Here is a 17604-nt window from a genome sequence, read left to right as displayed (position 1 = left end):
CACACACACACACGCACACACACACATCTGGAGTTTGTTTGTTCCCATCCCTCTGTTGTCTTCCCTGTGTTGTCTCTCCGCAGTGGAGGATTCTACCAACCTGCCCCCCTCCCCTCCCCCCTCTCCATCCACCGAGCTCACTGGACCTATGGAACGAGGTAAACACACACACACACATGCCAACACACCACACCCACACATGCCAACACACCACACCCACACAAACACATGTTCACACACACACACAGACACACACACGTGCACAAAGTTCCTCTCTGGGCTCACAGTCCTAACCACAGAAACCAACAAGCGGTGAAAGGATTAGATGATGAGGGTGTGAGTGTGAAAGGGTTTGAATAAAGGAGTATCTCAGAGATGAGAATAGCTCTCTTCCACACCTGGAAAGGACTCTGGCACTTGCATGATGCCATGACCTCCTCTGCTCTCTTCTTTTCACATTCCCAAGTTCCTCACACCTTGTTCCTGTCACCTTGTTTGTGTCACCTTGTTTGTGTCACCTTGTTTGTGTCACCTTGTGTATCTGGATGGTGCAGCTTGAATCCTTTGATCCTGATCCGTGCATGGTGTCTCTCAGCCCTCCTGCTGGTCCTCCTCCCTGGTCCTCCTCTCTGGTCCTCCTCTCTGGTCCTCCTCTCTGGTCCTCCTCTCTGGTCCTTCTCTCTGGTCCTCCTCTCTTGTCCTTCTCTCTGGTCCTCCTCTCTGGTTCTCCTCCCTGGTTCTTCTCTCTTGTTCTCCTCTCTTGTTCTCCTCTCTGGTCCTCCTCCCCGGTTCTCCTTTCTGGTCGTCTTCTCTGGTCTTCCTCTCTGGTCCTCCTCCCTGGTCCTCCTCCCTGGTCCTCCTCCCTGGTCCTCCTCTCTGGTCCTCCTCCCTGGTCCTCCTCCCTGGTCCTCCTCCCTGGTCCTCCTCTCTGGTCCTCCTCCCTGGTCCTCCTCCCCGGTTCTCCTTTCTGGTCGTCTTCTCTGGTCTTCCTCTCTGGTCCTCCTCTCTGGTCCTCCTCCCTGGTCCTCCTCTCTGGTCCTCCTCTCTGGTCCTCCTCCCTGGTCCTCCTCCCTGGTCCTCCTCTCTGGTCCTCCTCCCTGGTCCTCCTCTCTGGTCCTCCTCCCTGGTCCTCCTCTCTGGTCCTCCTCCCCGGTTCACCTCTCTGGTCTTCCTCTCTGGTCCTCCTCTCTGGTCCTCCTCCCTGGTCCTCCTTTCTGATTTCCTCCCTGGTTCACCTCTCTGGTCCTCCTCCCTGGTCCTCCTCTCTGGTTCTCCTCTCTGGGTCATTTTAAAACGTCTCCCTGAATGTACTGCACACCCCTGAGCACCTGCTTATTTCTCTCTATATAAACTCCTTCTCTTCCTCTCTTTCACTTTCTCTCTTTCTTACTCTCTTTCTCTGTCTCTTCCTCTGTCTCTCTCTCCTCACGTCTCTCTCCTGTTGATCTACACTTGCTGTGGGTCACAGAAGTGCTTTCAGCTCTGCTCACTGCTGCTGTACACTGATATACACACTTCACTGATGCTTATCAAAACTCACATGACCTACTAGCATCTCTTTATCACTGCATGAAACAGCTTCACATAAAGCTTGTCTAAAAAAACTCAATTCTTCTCTAAGCATGTATAGTATACACCCTTTCAGGATCCACACATTGACAATGCCACAGAAATGACATATTTAAACAACCATTATTAGTTACATACATTCAAACGTCTTAGTTGAAACCTTGACATTGAACAATTCAATATCATGCACCAGTTCAAAACATGATGTCACTGATTTGCTTCCATAAGGTCTTCAGTAAAGAGCTGAAAGTGTCTCGTTGGTGTTCCTCCATGTCCTCCTCATCCCTTGTTGTCCCTGTCTCATCTACCTCATCCCCTCCCTGAAGACGAGAGAGTAGAGGAGGCCCCTGCTCCCCCTGTGGAGGAGGAGGAGCCCCCAGACCAGCAGGAGGAGCAGCCGGCAGACAGGCTCTTAGAGCGGGCTGACGTTGTAGGAGAGTCCCAGGCTTTGCCCTGTCAGCAGGCCAAGGAAGCCCATGAAACCCTCAATGGGGCAAACCACCAATCTGAGCAGGAGACGACATCTCAGGAAGGTGTGTGTGGACGTTTGGATTTCTGTGTGTGTGTGTGTGTGTGTGTGTGTGCGTGTGTGCGTGTGCGTGCGTGTTTATCCATGTGTCTGTCTGTCTGTCTAAAGTTGTCTGCATGCTTGTCTCTCGCTGTCCACTGAGTAGGCAGAAGGCCTTGCTGCTCTGTTGGGGGACAATAGCAGGCTGACTGGCACAGCTAGCTGCACTGTTTTTAATGTTACGTTGCTCTCCCTATCTCCCTGCTGGGTTTTTGCTGAGGCTGCAATAACTGCGTGTTCATTCGCAAGCAGGAAAACCATGTTGTGCTTTTTTTGATCATCGATGCAATGTTTTCACACAGCCAGCTGGTTGAACTCTCATCTCGACATTGTTTTGGCCAGCTGCATTGCAGTTTACTGACTTTGTTGTTTAAAATGTCAAGTATTGTATATTGTGTTGCTTTGGGTCTGAAGTGGTATCTGTTACATTTGTCGCTAGCATCATTTTCTTGACATTTCATTTCAAACTTTGGGTATTTTATGTCTATTTTCGTTGGTTTACAGATGCTATACTTTTTTTGATCACCCTCATGAGGTTCAGTTGAATCCAAGGTTTGAACATTGCGTTGGTCAACTTCTTGACCATCTAAAAATGCCTATTTTAACATTTGTTGGGGATCAAATAAAAGCATTATCAAATTAAAGCATTTAAAATAAGAGAAAAAAACACTGGTAATTGGACTTCTATATCAATCGATTCTTTCCATTTCTTGAACGATAAATTCCAATGAATTCACTCCAAAGCAATCCATTGGAAATGTACCGATCACATTCCTGCCATGCGTCATCGCCACGCTCCTCATGCTGTCATCTCTGCCCTGCACTCCAGCCATCCTGGAGCTGTTTCCCCAAGCCCCCGTACCCTGCACCCAACACGGCCTGCTGTGTGCTGGCTTGCTGGAGACTGTCCTTGTCTGTGATTCCTAGCTTGGGGACCCAGAAGTAGGCTCAGCCCCAGACTACTGCAGCTTTCCTTACAGCCCCGCAGCACAGCCCAGAGGGATCTGCTGGAGATCTGACAGGAGAGCCTGCGACGGCAGACGTTCACCCAGAGGGGGCGCCGACGCAGCACGGCCCAGAGGGATCTGCTGAGGATCTGACAGGAGAGCCTGCGACGGCAGACGTTCACCCAGAGGGGGCGCCGACGCAGCACAGCCCAAACCTCCCTGAGAGTGAGAGAGAAACACCGGAGGGAGCAGAGAGGAGTCCTTCTCCTTTGCCGGAGGAAGACATTATCAGCATGGTCTCCAAGCTGCACATCCAGGGCCCCGGCACCACAGCAGAGCAGTGCCTTCTGGTGAAGGAGATTGAAAACACAGCCAGAAGCATGTCAACTCAGCTGAAGATTGAGGATAGGGGGGTGGGTGAGGGAGGTCCGGATGGGAGCAGTGAAGCTACACCGTGTAGGTCAGGAGAAGAACCATCGCCTGACGAGGTCTTGCCGTCAGAAACCGAGGGAAACAAAGACGAACTCGAAGAGGTTCGTACCATCTCTGATGCTGAGGAGGCTTTGGACGTACAGATCTTAAAGATCGGAAGTTACTCCAGAGATCCACTGGGGGCTTTGAAGGACGATGAGTCCGGAATGACTGCCTACTTTGAGACGTCTGCCCGAAGCCGTGCACAGGAACCAGAACGTCCGGAGGGTTACTATGAACTCAGCACGGCCACAGACCCTGGGGAAGCCAGGGGGGATGGTGCCGATTCCAACCCTGAAAGAAGACAACAAACTCAAGAGTTGTGTACCAAGAGTGGGTCTATTGAAACCACAGAAGAAGCCTCTATTGAAACCACAGAAGAAGCCTCAGAGAGCAAGGATCAGGAGAGTAAGGCTTCCCGAACCAAACCAACACTGAAGCAGAGAAGTTTCTCTGTGAATATTTCCCTTGGTTCAGAAAATCAGACGGGGCAGCAAGGCAAGTCAAGGGTCTCCTCTCTCCCAGATCCAGACTCCTCAAGCTTCAGCAGTGAAACTCCAGTGAAGTTGCCAGTCCATCCTGAATCTTCACCAGTGGAAGACCAGACTCCGTTCGTCTCCAGGACTCCAGAGATAGCGTTGTCCATCACCACCAGCCGCAGCGGGCCTCCCGAAACCAACACAACAATCCCCGGATTACCCTTCCTATTCAGTGAGCCAGCGACCAGACAGAGCAGGGATATCCCTGAGATGCTAGATCTGGCTGGTGTAAGGCCCAAATCAGCCCTGGAGAGGAGGGAGCTGGACCACGCCAGGAGAGGATCCGTGCCTGTGGATATGTCCTCTCTGGTGGGCTGTTCTCTGGCCAAGCTGGCTCTGGATACCCAGGCCTCCAGGGTGGTGGGTCAGAGCCTGGATGTCAGGCAGGACGAGCTGGGCTACTGTGTGTTTAGTGAGTACTCTGCCCCCATGCCCTCACCTGCTGACCTCCACAGCCCCATGGAGACCTGCCACCAGATGTTCCCCTCCACCGACGTGGACAGCGAGGAGGAGCTGGGAAGGCTTGGGGAAGAAGGTGTGGAAGAGAGGCTGGAGACACGGCAGCCGGATCAGATGAAGATCATTCCGGACATAGACTGCTTGGAGACGCCTGATACGAAAGCGGAGAAAGTCACCGAGAAGAGAGACGCTGTTGTGGTTCTCCCTAAGTCGAGCGTGATCCTGGAGAAAGCCGTCCCCAGCGGAGTGAGACCGGACCGCCTGCGTATCCCTGCGACTCCGTCCAAAGAGCGCCTGACGGAGTTCCGCTTGGAGAGCGGACTCACGGAAGACATCAAGACCCAGGCCATCCTAGAGGTGGAGGTGGAACAGGACGTCTCGAGAGAGGCTTCCCCTGTGCCTCCTGACTCCTCCTTCACCTTCAACACAGACGGCGAGGGGAGGCAGGCTTCGTTCCTGCCCGATGGTGCTCCCCCAACCCCCTCAGAGCCAATCCCGCGGGACGAACCTCAGGATGAGGTCGGCCAATCAGAGACGGCTTTACACGTAGAGAAGATGAAGACAATAGAGAAGGAGGGAAGTGAACCGTCAGAGCTGGAGATGTCTGGCCCGGACTCTCTGAGGGTCTTTGTGGTGACGGAACAGGAGAACCAGAAGATCGAGAAGCCAACCCTGGAGACGTCTGGAGAGAGCTGTGCAGAAGAGGATCCGTCTCCGGAAAACAAACCTGAATCTGAAACAGCTTCACCAGAGGACGTCGTTATAGAAAAGGGGACGATAAGTCCACCTGAAGAACAATCCTTAACACCACCCAAGGACAGCTCAGCAAACAAGCAGGAAGTGAGGGAGCCTAGGAGATACATATCAACTGTGACTGTGATATCTCAGATATCTCCACCCATCATCATCATCCCCCAGGCCATGAAGGAGGAAGAAGAAGAGGAGGAGGAGGAAGATGGCGTAGATATGGAAGTCGCCGAGGAACAACAGGAAGTCATGGAGGAAGTTGAGAGCCCTGCGCTTTGCGAGAAACTGGGCAAGGAGAAAGAGGAAGTGGAGGAGGAGGAAGACATGGAGAAAGTGGAGGAGAAGGTGGTGGTGGAGGAGGAGGAGGGGGTGGAAAAATGCAAATCTCTCTCCGCATCCTCAGATATGGTGGACGAAGCCCATGAAGATGACGGGCACGCATCCTCACATGCTACGTCGGGAGAAAATGTTTCCTCCCAGTCTCACCTCCCCACCACCTGTAACAGTGACCAGCCCCCTCCCCAAACCATGGAGGAAGGGGAAGACGTGGAGGACGAGGTGGTGGGGGAGGTGGGGGAGGAGGGGGAGGTGGGGGAAAGGGAAGAAGATAAGGAGGTGGATGTGTCTGTGGAGCTGGCTCAGAAGATGGAGGTGGAGGAGATCTCAGATGTCCTCCAGCGTAATCCTGACGTAAATGACGAAACCACCGTGGGCGACTCCATGCTGGACACAGACAGTGGCTGGTTGGACTCCCAAGGTACCACGCCACCCAGTGCACAATCAAACGTTCACAGGTCAACTAGTGACATCACAAACAGTTCAGTCACTGTTTAATTTCTCGTCCCTTAAAAAAAACTGCTTTTGACCATTCTGCACCTAAGAAACATCAGTCCAGAGTGATTCTCAGCTTATCGCAGCGTGTCTTTGAATGTGTGTCAGACCGGGTGTGAGGAGGTCCCTCTCTCCTGCTGTGCTTGTCCGTGTGCCGCAGATGAGGACAGGAGCGTGGTGTCGGAGCTCATTGAAGCTCTGCCTGAAACGCCCCGCAAGAGTCCCACCAGGACCCCCTCGATGGAGACAGCGAAGCCCAGCAAACGAGCCTCGGGCCCGGGGAGGGGTCGAAGCGGCGCCCCTGAGGACAAGACGACACGGAAAGATCCAGGTTTTCACCCCAGAGAAGAGCTCAGGAAGAGAAAAGGTTCTCGTCCCACTGTGTCTAGTGTGCTTGCATTCAAGACGTCTATGAATGTATTTTTCACTCTACCACTGTAACCACAATAGACAGATTTTCAAAGCGACATGATGTATCATTCAGGTGTTAAAGGCTGTGTGTACAGTATTTGTCACAAACAAAATAATGTTTAGAACCCTTGCGTGGTTATTTCTAACCTCGCAGCAAAGAGATGTGTCAAGTTTGTGTATCCATTGAGTAACCTTTCTCTAGCATAGCCCATGTAACCCATGACCTTTGACCCCCCCCACCCCTGTGTAACCCTCTCTCTCCTCTGTGCTAGTCGGTATAAAGAGGGTGGAGCACTGTAAGGCACTCCTGTGTCACTCTCCGTCGCGGCGAGGTGTGGTCAGAAATGCAGCGAGACAGCCTAGAATTGGTCCGCACCACGCCTATGCTAAACGCAAGACCCCAGGTGATCACCCGGTACCGGGGCACTGACACCTGCTGGGGGCTGTCTGTGTGCAACAGCTGGCTAACTTCACGGGCTGGAGACGGATGGCTGCTTCGGTCATTTTGTCTTTTGTTTTACCCATATGTATCGACATGGTTTTCCCTTTTTTACGTGTGGTTTGAACTTAATGTTTGTATTTTCATTTGATTGTTGTCGTCCATGTTTTTGTAATGGATTCTTGTTTTGAATTCTTGTTTCAGTTCATTCCTGCTGGAGAGCTCTGTGTTTGTAGCCGGCGCCGTGTCAGTAAGGCACATGCTCTGCTCTGGGTGTGTTTGGTGAGCTGCCCCCTGGCTTGCTCCTGTGTATGGTGGCTGTCTGGCTTCTGATCTGACTCGATGTACGGATGAGAGTGGTCAGGATCCAAAACAAAAGTCCACAATAAAAATGCTCACGCAAGATTTTCAATTTGAGTCCTGCGGCCTGTTCCATGAACCGAGTTGACCGAATAAGCCAGGCTTGTGTCAAGGAAAGTAAGTGACATAAATCTGGATTAGTCGGTGAACTCGCTTTATGGAACAGGCCCCAGATGTGTTTGGTTGGGTATTCAGTGGTGTAAACTGCTCTACATTCCCTGGAAGTAGTCAGTTACTACACACATCCTTCATGAAAGGGTCTTTGCTTCTGGATGGAAATCTGTAAGGAATTCAAGTGCTTCATGCTGCTGCGTTGCGACTGCTCATTGCTACTGATAGGTGTGTCTGTGTGTGTGTCTGTCCTCGCTGACAGCTCCCCCTTCTGGCCACTTGTGACATTTCCTCTCCCTCCGTCCCCAGAAGGCCGGCAGCCTCTCAGTGTGGCCCACCAGTCAAGGGACAGGACCTCTGTGAGTACCTCCGTACCCCCCTTCTACCTCTGTACCCCCCTCTACACTGTGTGTTCGCTGTGTGTTGCCCTCCACAGCCTGGCCAAGCTTAACATGCTCACCTTCCTGCTCTGGTCCAACGTTTCATCTCCTACTAAATGTACCTTGTCATGATCTGCATTTTCCCATACCTTATTCCTGGTTTAGCTCTCTTCGATTCGTTGCTTCATTTATTCACTTGTTTTGGTTGTTTCTACAACTCCCACTTTGGCCGTTCGCTCCCGTTATGGAGGAACAGAGATGCCCGTACCTTGTTTAATCCTTCATCATCTCATCAAGTCTGTCCTGTTTCACTGTCTTTCACGTTTTTTTTTTACCGTTTCCTTCTCATGTCTATCTGTCTGTCCTTCCATCCATACCCATGCCCATCCGTCTGTCTCTCTGGCCCACCCTGTCCCCCGCCCACCTCCCTCCCTGCTTCCTACCCCCCTAACCCCCTAACCCCCGACCCCCCTCCCACCCTGCTTCCTACCCCCCTAACCCCCGACCCCCCTCCCACCCTGCTTCCTACCCCCCTAACCCCCTAACCCCCGACCCCCCTCCCACCCTGCTTCCTACCCCCCTAACCCCCTAACCCCCGACCCCCCCTCCCACCCTGCTTCCTACCCCCCTAACCCCCTAACCCCCGACCCCCCCCTCCCACCCTGCTTCCTAACCCCCTAACCCCCGACCCCCCGACCACCCTGCTTCCTACCCCCCTAACCCCCTAACCCCCGACCCCCCCTCCCACCCTCCCACCCTGCTTCTTACCCCCCTAACCCCCTAACCCCCAACCTCCCTCCCACCCTGCTTCCTACCCCCCTAACCCCCTAACCCCCGACCCCCCTCCCACCCTGCTTCCTACCCCCCTAACCCCCTAACCCCCGACCCCCCTCCCACCCTGCTTCCTACCCCCCTAACCCCCTAACCCCCGACCCCCCTCCCACCCTGCTTCCTACCCCCCTAACCCCCTAACCCCCGACCCCCCTCCCACCCTGCTTCCTACCCCCCTAACCCCCTAACCCCCGACCCCCCTCCCACCCTGCTTCCTACCCCCCTAACCCCCTAACCCTGACCCCCCTCCCACCCTGCCCTCCCTGGTGGCCCTCCAGAGCCCGACCCGAGCCCTGCTCTTAAAGATGGCCTGCGAGCGCAGGGGGGTGGCCGCCATGCCCCCCCGCCCCGGCTCTGCCTGTAGCCTCTCTAAGCGTTGCCCTCTAGCTGAGAAGGAGGCGCTCGGGCCCCGGCCCTCCTCCGCATGTTCCCGCCGGTCTCCCTCCCTGCAGAGGTGGGGGGAGAAGGTAAGGCAGAGGCAGAAGCAGCAGGTGTGGAAGTTCAGCTTCAGAAAGCAGAAACCAGGGAAGACCCAGACTACCAGGCTATTTTTCATGCCAGTAAAATAGTTTAGTGTGTCCCAGGACACAAAATAAAATACTGGGATGTCATGTTACATCCTGTAGATTTGGGCGGAAACAAGGGTACCCTAGCAGGCCAATCCGAACCTGTCTGCACAAGATCAAGGTGTGGATATATGACTATGTATTATAACTATATAGTATATCTCAATTGTGTGCATACCAACAGTATGTACTTTGTAAGGGCAGCTACAGGACCTGCTGGTCTGTACCTAGCAGAGTTTTTAGGGTTAGGCTGGTGACACTAGCTGTCTGACTGCATATAGGGTTAGGCTGGTGACACTAGCTGTCTGACTGCATATAGGGTTAGGGTTAGGTTGGTGACACTAGCTGTCTGACTGCAAATAGGGTTAGGCTGGTGACACTAGCTGTCTGACTGCATATAGGGTTAGGCTGGTGACACTAGCTGTCTGACTGCATATAGGGTTAGGCTGGTGACACTAGCTGTCTGACTGCATATAGGTGGGTCTTGACTTTCTGACAAGGCCTTAATCACAATACATATTGGGGGGGGGACATCCCCCCCAATATTCAAATCTGGTCAAAATGTCCCCCCCAATATTTTGATATAGAAATATAAATGCGCTACGCTACGACAGGCAACCACGCACGCAGTCCGAAATGATCATTTAAAAAAAATATTCCTCCCCCCAATGTTGACTCCATGGCTACGGCCTTGCTTTCTGAACCTGAAGTTTGACACCTCTGGATAGAATAGAAAAACACGCATACATCATGCCCTCTAGTCCACTTATCACTAGGAACCCAGTAGGGAAATGTATCTGAGCAAATACGTCCAGAGCACATTCAGAGCTGTCCCAGTTTCCCCATCCCCAAATCTACAGTCAGTATCACTTTGGCCCTGATTTCTCTGGTGTGTGTGTGTGTGTTGCAGGAGGGCCCCTATCGGAGCCCAGAGAAGAGGTCGTCTCTGCCCCGGCCGGCCCACTCCCTGACCCGTAGACCCCCCCCTGCAGAGGCTGACGACTCCAGCGCCCCCCGCAGACCAACCTGTAAGAGCAGCCTTACACACACACATTCTCACACACACACACACACACATGCCCCCATACACACACGCATGTCCACGCACTCATACATGCAAGCACGCACCCTCTCTTTTTCTCTATCTCTCTCTCATTTATTATCAGTGGTTTTCTTGCTTTAAGTCTCTCAGTGTTTCTGGCTCATTCTAGTAACCATGGGATACACCGGCTTACTGTGACCTGACAAAATGCCTAACATTAATAACTCTGTATCTAAGTCTGGGATATCTACCTATTTTCCGGACCTGACAATCCTATTGTGCACACATCACCCTCCTCCCCCCTCTCCTCCCCCTTTCCTCCCTACTCCCCTCCCCCTAACTTCCTTCCCCCTCTCCTCCCTCTCCTCCTAACCCCCTCCCCCCCTGATGCCCCCCCCCCCGTAGCGATCCGTACAGAGCCCAGAGCAGAGAGCCGGCCTGGACGTGCACCTGGTGGGGCAGGTAAAGACACCGTCTTCCTCCGGCAGTCACCCCACCCCCACCCCCCCCATGCTCTGTCAGTCGCCCATCTTGTCTGTCCGATCTCCCGTCTCCCCGGCAACAGGCCAGTGGTTGGTCGCTCTCTCGTGGTGTTGGTCAGCAGGGCTGACGTGTGTCCTCATCGAAGTCTGAGTCCATCTAGTTCTGTTTCTCACTCCCTTCTCACCTGTACGTCACCTCCTTGTGACCTCTGTCTGACCTCCATCTGACCTCTGTCTAACTCCTCCCCCCGTCCCCCCGTCCCCCCGTCCCCCCGTCCCCCCCCGTCCCCCCGCCAGGCACGGACACGGCCCGGTCCCGTTCGGCCCGCAGCGGCACGTCCACCCCGGGCTCCACCGCCGTCACGCCCGGCACGCCGCCCAGCTACTCCTGCCGCACCCCCGGCTCGCGCACCCCCGGCAGCCACACCCCCAAGACCCTCAGCCTGCTGTCCCAGGAGAAGAAGGTGGCGGTGATCCGCACCCCGCCCAAGTCCCCCTCCACCACCCCCAAGCAGCTGCGCGTACTCAACCAGCCTCTGCCCGACCTGACCAACGTCAAGTCCAAGATTGGGTCCACAGACAACATGAAGTACCAGCCCAAAGGTGGCCAGGTAAAGACCACACGGGGAGGGGGGGGGGGATGGTAGTTCTCTCTCTATCTCTCTCTTTCTCTCTCTCTCTCTCTCTCTCTCTCTCTCTCTCTATCTCTCTACCTCTCTCTCTATCTACCTCTCACTTTCTCTCTACCTCTCTCTCTCTCTCTCTCCATCTCTCTATCTCTCTCTCTCTCTCTCTCACAGATTATTATCTCACTCTTTTTTCTCCCACATGCTGTCTCTTTCTCTCTCTCTCTTTCTCTCTCTCCCGTCTTAGTCACTCTGACTTTCTCCCTGTTAATAACCTACACACACACAAATGCACAAATACATACTCCCTCTCTCTATCCCTCTTTCTCTCTGTTACTCCATCTCTGTGTCTCTCGTTATCCCTTTTTCTATCTGTCCATCCCTCTCTCTATCCCTCCCTCTCTTTGTCACTCTTTCTATTTCTGTTTCTCTCTGAGCTTCTCTTCTGCGGTTGACTCTCCCTCCTCCTCCTCTCTGTCTGTCTGCTGCCGTCACCATCAGTCTGGGAAAACATCCTTACCCTGTCCTCTCTCCACCCTCCTCCTCTCTGTCTGTCTACCTCTCTGTCTGTCTTCCAGTGTCCACGTAACCACATAGATTTCAGGAATGTCTTCGCAAAGCAGTTTTAACAACAACATGACAGAAAATTGTCACACATGTTACATGAACAACGGAAATTATACCGTTAAGTTGGGTCAACGTTTTTAGCAAAGCCCGTGTGTGGTGTGAAGTATTCTCAGTGAGCAGCCTGGAGCAGTGAGTCAGCCAGCTCCACCATTTCCTACTATTTCTATCTCATTCAGACAGAATTGGCCACAGTCGCTGCTCTCATTCAGACAGCATCCCAGCTTTGTCTCATTCTAACAGGGTGAGAATATTAGCCGGCACATCCAGCCAGCGCTCCGTCTCTGCTGTTCCTCACCATGCCCCACCATGACCAGCCTCTGATGGCTGTGAAAGCAGGGGATTCATCATTCTGAACACACACAAATACATACACACGCGCGCGCGTGCGCACGTATACCCTGCACACACACACATACACACACTCACTGACGTGTGTATGAGTCAGTAGCAGAAGAGGAGTGGGAGATAAAAGAAGGGGAGTTTTAATGAGCTGTGATTTCACAGCAAAGCTTAGAGGGAGAAACAGCAGCCGGGACTGCACACACACACACACACACACACACCCACACCCACCCACCCACCCACACACACACACACACACACACACACACACACACACACACACACACACACACACACACACACACCCACACCCACACCCACACTTTCTGTATGGTTTTGGCTTGAGCAAGGGGGGAGGGGGGAAAAGCACAGTGATTATTGTGACTGAAGATCAAAAGGTTGCAAGATCGAATCCCAACCAGCATCTCACTCAGGAGCATCCGCCAAATTAACATATAACATTATTATCATAAAACAAACCTGCTGGACCGGTTTGGTTGGTCCAGTGCAGTGAGTCATGTTTTCGAGGGATTTTTGTCTCAGTTTTTACCGTTTTTGGTACCTCTGGTAGTTTGTCTTTGATTGACCTTGTAGATATTTCTGCCATACCAGCTGGAAAACATATGCACACCAGTGTGTGTGTGTGTGTGGCTGGTTTGCTAAGATCTCCATACTGAGAGACACAGTCCTATTTGTTTCATTTAAAATCATCCTCCATTCCTCCGCATCCATGTTTTCATCAAGCTCAGATTTTTCCCTTTTTGTTTCACACACAACACAGATCACCAATCAGTCTGAATTTCTGTCAACGCACTGTGCAGAACAGCATGCCTTGTAAACACACACTAATGTCTTATGTATGGAAGCAAATCAGGAACATCATGTTTAGAATTTTAAATGGCATTGAATGTTGAATAATGAAAAGTAATATAACCTAATATTTTGTTTAGAATTACCTCTTTAAAATTAAAAGATGAATTTATTTAAATGTTTTAAAATCTGATCTAAAAATTAAAGGTTCGGAAATGCAGGTAGCTCAAATTTGAACAGAAAATGTTCGCCCATATTTTTGCTCCATAGCTTGAATTTCTGAACCTTGAATTTAGTTTATTGAATTTTGGGGATTTTACAGTTAGAATTTGAGCGACCTGAGTTTCTGAACCTTGAATTGTTTAATCAGATTTTAGATTTTTACATTGAAATAAACTCAAATAAAAATTTCTAAGAGGTGAATTCAAAACCAACAAATTCGGTGGTATTACATTTCAATATTTAGGTATTCAATGCCTTTTAAAATTCAAAACAAGATGTCACTGATTTGCTTCCATACTAATGTATAACACACACACACTAAAATGTTAAAAACACATTGACATTTTTGTGGATTCTGACTCCTACACTTTAAGATGGAGGCATATATTTTTCATGTTTGATTTTTTTAGATTCAGATTTTAAACAAGAAGGTGGACTTCAGTCATATTCAGTCAAAGTGCGGCTCCAAGGATAACCTGAGACACTCTCCTCGGGGAGGCAACGTATGTACTGCTTTCTCTCTCTCGCTCCCTCGCTCTCTCCCATTTTTTTCCCCCCACAATCCTTTCTTCTGCTTCCCTGCAATTCTCCCAGCTCATCATCTAGTCCCTGTACTCTGAGGACACGCTTCTGTATCCCTGCTATCCTGCACCAACTGAGTGCTGAACAGAATCCTGGGATATGGAGTCTTTGTGTTAATGATTCTCCTCAGCAGGGCGAACGCCAGAGAAAGACCTTGTAATAACGTTAACTCGTGGACATCCGGTGCCAGCTGGTTACAGCAGTCATTAGGGATGTGCAGCGCACACTCAGCCTCACTGCTCAGCCTCAACATGGGGCCTTGTGGATGTGTGTGTGAGGATGGTGTGTGTGGATGTGTGCGACAGCAGTGTGGATGTGTGTGTGAGGATGGTGTGTGTGGATGTGTGCGACAGCAGTGTGGATGTGTGTGTGTGACGGCGGTGTGCTATGTGTCCTCCTCAGGTGTTTATTCCCAGTGTTAAGATGGACTTCAGCCATGTCCAGTCTAAATGTGGCTCTCTGGACAAAGTCCAGCACACTGCGGGCGGGGGAAATGTGAGTGTTTCAGCAGTATCCCCTCTCACACACACACACACACACGCATGCACGCACCTTCCCACCCACACGTACTCTCTCACACACCTGCCCACCCACCCACCCACCCACACACATCTTCTCCACCAACACTTGCATACGCACTAACTGGCCAGTAGGGGGCATGGACTGTGTTGTGGGGACTTACAGTGACTCCTGGGATCAGGTTCCGTCTGTGTTTCTCTGGCTGTGTTTTGTGCCTTAGCCAAAGTGGCGGGGGGGGGGGGGGATTCTGGTCAGCAGTGTACTGGGTCCGTCTCCGAGATGAAATGTTGTTGTTCTGTTTGGCTACGGCACAAATCACAGCTGCTTCATAGTAACTATCCTACAGTTTCAGAAGGTCTTTTTCTGCATGAAAGGTTTCACAGCTAAATATCTTTTCTTTTCTCACCCCATCGCTGTTGGGGTGAAGATAAACGACATTCTGATTTTAAAACTGGGCTCTCTGATCTATCACTGTCTGTGGTGTCTGTGTTAATGAGTCTGCCTGCTACTTCACGATGTAGAAACTGTAACCCAGTATCCCTCTCCTGGAAACGCACCCTTCCGTTTGTCTGTGCTTGTGCGTTTTCTGTTCTGTGTTGCAGCCCTAAATAACAAAACCTTTTTTTCCACAGAAACTTTAAGAGGCTCTATTGGGCCTTGATTTAGAGCTGTACAGCACCCTGTTAAATCATTTTTCTTTATAAGTATTATTATATGTGATTATCTTCAGATTACTTACTGTTCTGTCAAGCCTGTCAAACTACCATGGTTCCTACTGATCTGACTAGATTCCCATGTCGTTTCATCAACATTTGCTCAGTCTATGATCCTACTGTTGCTTTTACAGATCTTTAACTTCCTAGTTCTCCACAGTTAACTGCTAAACAGCCGAGTAGATTAAGTTATAAATCACAACGGGCTCTCTGAAGTCCATCAGAGCTGCAGCGAATTCAGCTTCTCTTCCTACGAAGCAGTAGCACGCCACACGGACCCCATCCTTACAGTACCTGACCCCTCTAACGACCCTCTCCTTACAGTACCTGACCCCTCTAACGCCCCTCTCCTCACAGATCCAGATTCAGACCAAGAAGATCGACCTGAGCCACATCACCGCAAAATGTGGATCGATGTCCAACATCCGTCACCGGCCAGGTAGGTGTCAGGTGACGTAGACAGCATCACGTCAGAAATCTCGACAAGGTTTGGTCCTCTATGTACACTGTGTGCAATCTCCTCGTAAGATCACCATCTCTGTCATCCTCTGAATACACTGACATACTGTATACACACAGCATCTGAATACATCAACATACTGTATACACACAGCAACTGTTAATTGCTTAAGTGTTAATTTAACATGACCATAGGGGGCGGGAACATACGTATCGACAACGTGAAGCTGGACTTTAAAGATAAGGCTCAGGCCAAGGTGGGCTCCCTGGATAACACCGCCCACACCCCTGGTGGAGGCAACATCATGGTGAGATGCTCGCTGATGCTTGATTGGTTGATTGGTTAGTTGGTTGGTCTGTTGATTGGTTAATTGGTTGGTTGATCAATTCATGTATTGACTTCTTAATGTATTCATTGATTTTTGGATCCTTTCCTGGATCTTCCTGCTTGTCTTTAGCAGATGGCTGGCGTTCTCAGCCATGCAGACCCTCACCCCCCGCTGCCTCTGCTTTCAGATCGAGAGCCACAAGCTGACGTTCCGGGACACGGCCAAGGCCCGTGTGGACCACGGGGCGGAGATCGTGGTCACCCACTCCCCCGGGGGCACGGGTGGCACCTCCCCCCACCGCCTCGGTGACCTGTCATCCACAGGCAGCATCAACCTGATGGACTCCTCCCACCTCTCCACCCTGGCCCAGGACGTCACCGCCGCACTGGCCAAGCAGGGCTTATGAGTCCCCTAGCTGGCCCCTCCTCCGTTACCTGCCTCCCTTCTGTGCTAGTTCCCCCCCCCCCCTTTCTCTTGCTGATTCCTTGTTGCCCCTGTACTCCCCTGGATGCCCCCTCCCTTCCTTAGCTGTCCCCCTCCCTCCCCTAGTTACCCCCTCTGTACCCCTCCCTCCCCTAGTTGCCCCTTAACTGCCCTCTCCCTCCTGAGCCCCTACATCCCAGCTCCTATAAGCTACCCCCCCCACACACACACACACACACACTTGATATTTAAACTTTTTTTTCTTTGTGTTTTTGTCATATTCTATCTGTCCTTTGCTTGATGGCCAGTGTACTGAGATACAGAGACAGGTCGAGCGATGTAGCTAAAGATGCTAGTGCTAACAGGGTTGTAGCCAGGCTGGACATGGCCCGTCATACCCCATAGCTGAAAACCCTCTATCCCACGCCATCTGTTAGCTTCTCTGAGGCGGCTGGTCGTGTTGTGATGGACTCTGTAGTGCTTCAAATGTTCTCTCATCATTCCAGCCCTCCCAGGGGAACCGGGTTCCCCGACCGCATTCCTTTCACGTGTGTATGTGTTGAGTCTCTGTTTTGGTACTGTAGACGCTAAGATGCATCCGGAGAGAGAGCGTTGATCTATAGTACCGCAATCTGTAACTGCAGAAGATGACCGATGTGATGTGTGTATTAGCAGAAATGTCTTCTTGGTTTTCTTGTTGAGGCGTTTTGTTTTAAGTACTGTGTATCGTTTACTGGTGTTAAAATGTCAAACTAAAAACTGTCCGTCTGTCTGTGTTCTTTTTTTCTTTTCTTTTTTTACATCACTGTTGTTTTCTTTTCTTATTCATCCCCATGGTCTCCCTGGTGTTGAACACAAAAGACAACCATCGCTATCCTTACGCTATGCCAAGGCTAAAATGCTAGCTTTCCAATAAAACGATGTCACCCACAAACCATTGGGCTGCTTGTCTGGCTTAGTGACATGAGGATAACCTTCAAGTAGTTCTGTGATTGACATAATGTTGTTATGCTGGCATGGTAAACGCTTAGAATCCTTTAGCAGAGCTTTCCCAATCACACGCACACATGCAACACTATGTAGATCATTTTTTTGTGAGATCAGTAACCCTAGGGTTTGTCTTCCCTTTAGTCTAGACCTCCCCCTTTGTATGAGCCAGTGGTCCACTTTTATTTTGCTTCGGTATGTCTTTGACCTGC

General features: G+C 51.2%; 1 protein-coding gene across 1 annotated transcript in view; it reads left to right on the top strand.

The window, feature by feature from the left end:
- The window catches only part of LOC124474862 (microtubule-associated protein 2-like), a 16808-nt gene extending 296 nt beyond the window's left edge, over positions 1 to 16512 (top strand). Inside the window, exons 2-15 of the mRNA XM_047031321.1 lie at positions 7 to 158; positions 1896 to 2102; positions 2967 to 2995; positions 3084 to 6057; positions 6292 to 6498; positions 6815 to 6957; positions 7773 to 7811; positions 10140 to 10257; positions 10677 to 10733; positions 11051 to 11364; positions 14365 to 14457; positions 15552 to 15633; positions 15849 to 15961; positions 16170 to 16512. Of these exons, the coding sequence (XP_046887277.1) occupies positions 7 to 158; positions 1896 to 2102; positions 2967 to 2995; positions 3084 to 6057; positions 6292 to 6498; positions 6815 to 6957; positions 7773 to 7811; positions 10140 to 10257; positions 10677 to 10733; positions 11051 to 11364; positions 14365 to 14457; positions 15552 to 15633; positions 15849 to 15961; positions 16170 to 16388 (4747 nt within the window). The 3' untranslated portion in view covers positions 16389 to 16512. The remainder of the gene's footprint in view (positions 1 to 6; positions 159 to 1895; positions 2103 to 2966; positions 2996 to 3083; positions 6058 to 6291; positions 6499 to 6814; positions 6958 to 7772; positions 7812 to 10139; positions 10258 to 10676; positions 10734 to 11050; positions 11365 to 14364; positions 14458 to 15551; positions 15634 to 15848; positions 15962 to 16169) is intronic.
- The last annotated feature ends 1092 nt before the right edge of the window (positions 16513 to 17604 follow it).

Source organism: Hypomesus transpacificus, chromosome 12, assembly GCF_021917145.1.
Source record: "Hypomesus transpacificus isolate Combined female chromosome 12, fHypTra1, whole genome shotgun sequence".
Lineage (NCBI taxonomy): Eukaryota > Metazoa > Chordata > Actinopteri > Osmeriformes > Osmeridae > Hypomesus > Hypomesus transpacificus.
This window is presented reverse-complemented; position numbering and strand designations above follow the sequence as displayed.